The sequence below is a fragment of the Trachemys scripta genome, chromosome 8 (genome assembly GCF_013100865.1).
Source record: "Trachemys scripta elegans isolate TJP31775 chromosome 8, CAS_Tse_1.0, whole genome shotgun sequence".
Lineage (NCBI taxonomy): Eukaryota > Metazoa > Chordata > Testudines > Emydidae > Trachemys > Trachemys scripta.
The window spans coordinates 3,093,547-3,097,783 of NC_048305.1; the positions used below are offsets into that span (position 1 = coordinate 3,093,547).

The following is a 4,237-nucleotide window of genomic DNA, read 5'->3' on the forward strand; positions in this document are numbered from 1 at the left end:
TTGATCCTTGGAGTGACTCCTTCAAAGCTGGGGGCTGTGTGGTCAGGGGGCTGGTAATGGACATGATGGAGCCTTTTATCTTTGATGTGGCTTAAGGTGGCAGGGATGGAAAGTGCCTACATCTAATGGCTGCTTACTGGCCTGTGTGAAATTTAGGAAGGTTTCTGCCTCGTTTGTAGTGGACAAGTGTCTGACTCTCAAAAAAACACCAAACATAGCACCCTCATCTACAGGCCGAGCAGAGATCCCAAGCGCTGAATGAGTGTCAAGCCTGAACCCTACTTTCACCTCAAGAAGCCCTTTGAGACCAGGGTACATTAACTAGTGGAAGAAAAGCGTGCTCTGTTTCTAATGTTGCTATACCTGTTCTGTGGATAAACAGAGAACTTCAGATTGTAATTTTGATAGACCAGTCCCTACCATGGTTGGTAAATACTAAATTTGGATCTAAAGAACAATCCTGGTTGTAAAAATATATCTTGTAGCATTTATAGTAGTCCATTTTCCTGTAGTTGCCAGCATAAGAAGTTATTAAAGAAATCACTGTTAATATTGAAAGCCAAGAGATCTTGATGGGACAGGTGGTATCTTTCTAGCAGTGACCTCACATCACATTTGCTGAAAGGGGTAGCTGCACTATATTTAGATATGCTGTAAAACTAATTTATAACTAGCCTAATCCTACATTTTTATGGGTTATTCCACAGGTACTTTCATCCACCACAATGGGGGAACCTCAGCAAGTGAGTGCTCTCCCTCCACCTCCAATGCAGTATATAAAGGAATATACAGATGAAAATATTCGGAAAGGTCTAGCCCCTAAGCCTCCACCACCTGTGAAAGACAGCTACATGATGTTTGGTAATCAATTCCAGTGTGATGATCTCATTATTCGACCCTTGGAAAGCCAAGGCATTGAACGATTGCATCCCATGCAGTTTGACCACAAGAAGGAACTAAGGAAACTCAATATGTCTATCCTGATAAACTTTCTGGACCTCTTGGATATCTTGATAAGGAGCCCAGGCAGCATAAAACGGGAGGAGAAACTGGAAGACTTAAAACTGCTTTTTGTCCATGTCCATCATCTTATAAATGAATATCGACCCCACCAAGCCAGGGAGACGCTAAGGGTTATGATGGAGGTGCAGAAACGCCAGCGTTTGGAGACTGCTGAGAGGTTTCAGAAGCATTTAGAGCGAGTTGTAGAAATGATCCAGAACTGCCTGGCCTCCTTACCTGACGATTTGCCTCATTCAGAGGGAGGGATGAGGTTAAAAACTGAGCCCATGGAAATTGATGACCGCAACAGTTGTATTGGACAGAATGAACAGCAGAGAGAGAGCGCTGGCTGCAAGAAAGATCAGGTTTTAGACAAAGATGCTGCTATGTGTAGCATTATTGATGAGATGACATGAAAAGACACTTTTGTAATTGTATAAAGTTCTTGGAGGAAAGAAGTGGACTTGATGCTAGAGGTCATATGGTGTGGGGTTTTTCGATTTATTTTTCTTCTGCTTTTGGTGTCTATGTAAATAAACAATCACGGAATTTAGTGTATATAAAATAACCCAGAAGTCTTATTTTTGTAGTCCTAGGTAAGGATTTTGCAGGTGACCAAACAAACAGAAGCATTGCTTGATATTTTGTAGATGCAATTTGTATGGTGTGCTGTTCAGAACAGAAAAGAATAAGTCTTAGACTATTTTGTTGAAACAAGTGCATCACGTCAGTTGAAGTAAGCTTTATTCTGTGGCTTTATTATATTTTCAATCACTCATTTGCTGGTTTTATAGATGCACTTATTCCATGAAATATGGGATTGAGAAAAGATCAGTCTCTGCAGGGAATCTGGAGTTGACAATTTCAAATAAGTTAAAGGTACCTTGTAAAAATGTTATGGTAAATAACTATAAAACTATATTCTGGTGTAAAAGATGGGTTTATTATTATTACTGACAATGTTGGTAGGTCAAAATTTAATTCTCTCCTTTTTAGTTTTGTAAAGTCAATATAATCTTCTAAAAGAATGCTCACTTTAGTGGCTTAAAAATTTAGTGTTGGTAGCCTGACACTCATAAGTAACTCTACAATAAACTCTGTGCAGGAGACAGTCCTGGTAACAAAATAGATTTAAATTTTCCAAGGACTAATGAGCAGTAATTCTTTTAAAACAGGAGATACCTAGATACTCACTCCTTTAAACATAACAAGGAATATTCTTTAAATGCTAACTCTTTATTAAATGTGTACATTCACTGAAAATACCTGAAGTGAGAGCACTCGCCACTTCCCTCTTAGCCCGGATCAAGACACAGAATCAAGCCCTGTGTAAAGACAGGAGGATTTAACCAATATTTTTTTAGTATTCATTATTTTCATCTTGAGAGCACTAACAAATTATCCCAGCAAAAATTCCATTTTGTACAAAGACTTTACAGCCAGTTTTGAATGAAACCCAATCTAATTCCTTTCAGTGACTGAGAGGTGAGTCAGGCCCTGGTACAGTACAATTGTTCAACAACAAAAAAAAACTTTTTGTGCACCTATTTTTCAGAATGTTGCAGCCTCCCCTTATCCTTCTCACATGCTAGATTCCGTGTGTGCACTAGTATATATCCATGACTTTTTTTTTTTTCCCCTTGTTCCTTTTAGAAACATCATAGACTTTCAGGGAGTAATGTCAGTGCAATATCCATGCCCTTTGAAATGAAACATCATTGAGTACTATTTCCCAACTGAAACTAGAGAAGCATACATGTTACTCCTACCCACTTATCCTCTAATAACATGCAGGCAGGAAAAACAGGAAGGTTTTAAAATCAAAACTTACCTTTGCAAACAGATGAAAAGACTTTTCAGACTTCAAAACCCCTTGAGACTTGTCTCTGATTAAATGCTTTGTTTTTAAAAATTTCACCCACTGTATCGTGGGCTTAATGACGGATTCAAGTCATTTCAATGGTGTTGTACATAATATATTTTTTGGTGCAAATTCTAGTGGATGCAAAAACTTCCTAGGTTGACACTGTTGTAAAATGAAGACCTTCAACCATGATCCTCCTCCCATTGGAGTCAATGAGAAATGTTGACACTAAGTTCAGTAGGAGAAGGATCACACACTTCAATCACAAAAGTACACTGCTAGCAGTGATGAAGTGCCTCAATTGCTGTAGTGAGTTGAGGCCCATGCCCACCTCTGCTGCCTCTGCCAGTAGAGTCCCCAGTCACCATGGCGATCTTTATCTTGTGGACAGTTGCTGAAAGTAAACAATGCTTTTAATAAGTTTGTAGCAGGTAGTGTTGAAATAAAGGTCATTCAACTGACGAGTCTATTAACCTGTGCTTTCTGTATAAAATGAATATCTGGGTAAGCTCTTTATTTAGTTCTTAACCCTGATTAGAGAGGTCTGGAAGTGTTTGGTCATAGCTACCAAGAATGACTAGATCCTGAACTTTGACATTTAAGGTTCAAAACCAAATGGCGTAGGTCTCATCATACTTGCTCATTTATTAAAGTGCCCAATACCTCTTTTGGGTTTCAAAGGTTGTCTGTGCTTAGTGGTTTCAAGGAAGCTGTAAATAACAATTTTGCACTACTCTAACTCCTTAGCTAAGAAAACGTTAAGATGGGTGGTTCAGAAATATGTTTTGTTAATTTAAATCTGTGGTCAAGATTTAATTTAATTCTAAGAAATCTAGTACACAGTCATGTGACATGATTACTGAAATTTTTGAGGGATAAAAAGTGATGTGTGTAATTTTAAGATCATACAATAAAGTGTCTCATCTAGTAACAGACACTTTATATAGTCACTACTGACCCTTTGAGGAGAGATTAGAAGAAAGCAGCATTTCCCATCCAGATTCCACCAGAAGAATGAAAAAAGTAAACCTTGGGCCAGCTTTACAAAGGTATTCAGGTGCATAAAGATCCAGACAGGCAGCTAGTAGGAATTTCAAAAGCACCTCCTAAGCAGGATACGTGTTTAAGTCCTATCGAAAAATCTTTCAAAATCTGGCCACCTAGCCACATTTGGCTGTACAAAATGAAACAATTGAGCAATAACTGAAAACTACTGTTCTTATCTGAGGTCAAGATGGCTTTCAGCTTATGCTGTGTAATTTAACCTTTTTAATGATGTGCCTTCTAAAGTGCTAATTGGAAACATTTGCAGTTACTCTACCTGAGTCCTAATGTTTCTAAAAATATAACACCACTCCTAGGATCACCTAA

General features: G+C 38.3%; 1 protein-coding gene across 1 annotated transcript; it reads left to right on the forward strand.

Moving 5' to 3' along the window:
• Nucleotides 1-684: 684 nt before the first annotated feature.
• Nucleotides 685-3,799, forward strand: MED7 (mediator complex subunit 7). Its single transcript, XM_034779808.1, has one exon. It carries the CDS (start codon nucleotides 726-728, stop codon nucleotides 1,416-1,418), a length of 693 nt encoding a protein of 230 aa, XP_034635699.1. The 5' UTR covers nucleotides 685-725; the 3' UTR covers nucleotides 1,419-3,799.
• The last annotated feature ends 438 nt before the right edge of the window (nucleotides 3,800-4,237 follow it).

Coding starts and splice junctions, on each gene's coding strand:
- MED7 (XM_034779808.1), top strand. CDS start 726: ATGGGGGAACCTCAGCAAGTGAGTGCTCTCCCTCCACCTCCAATGCAG.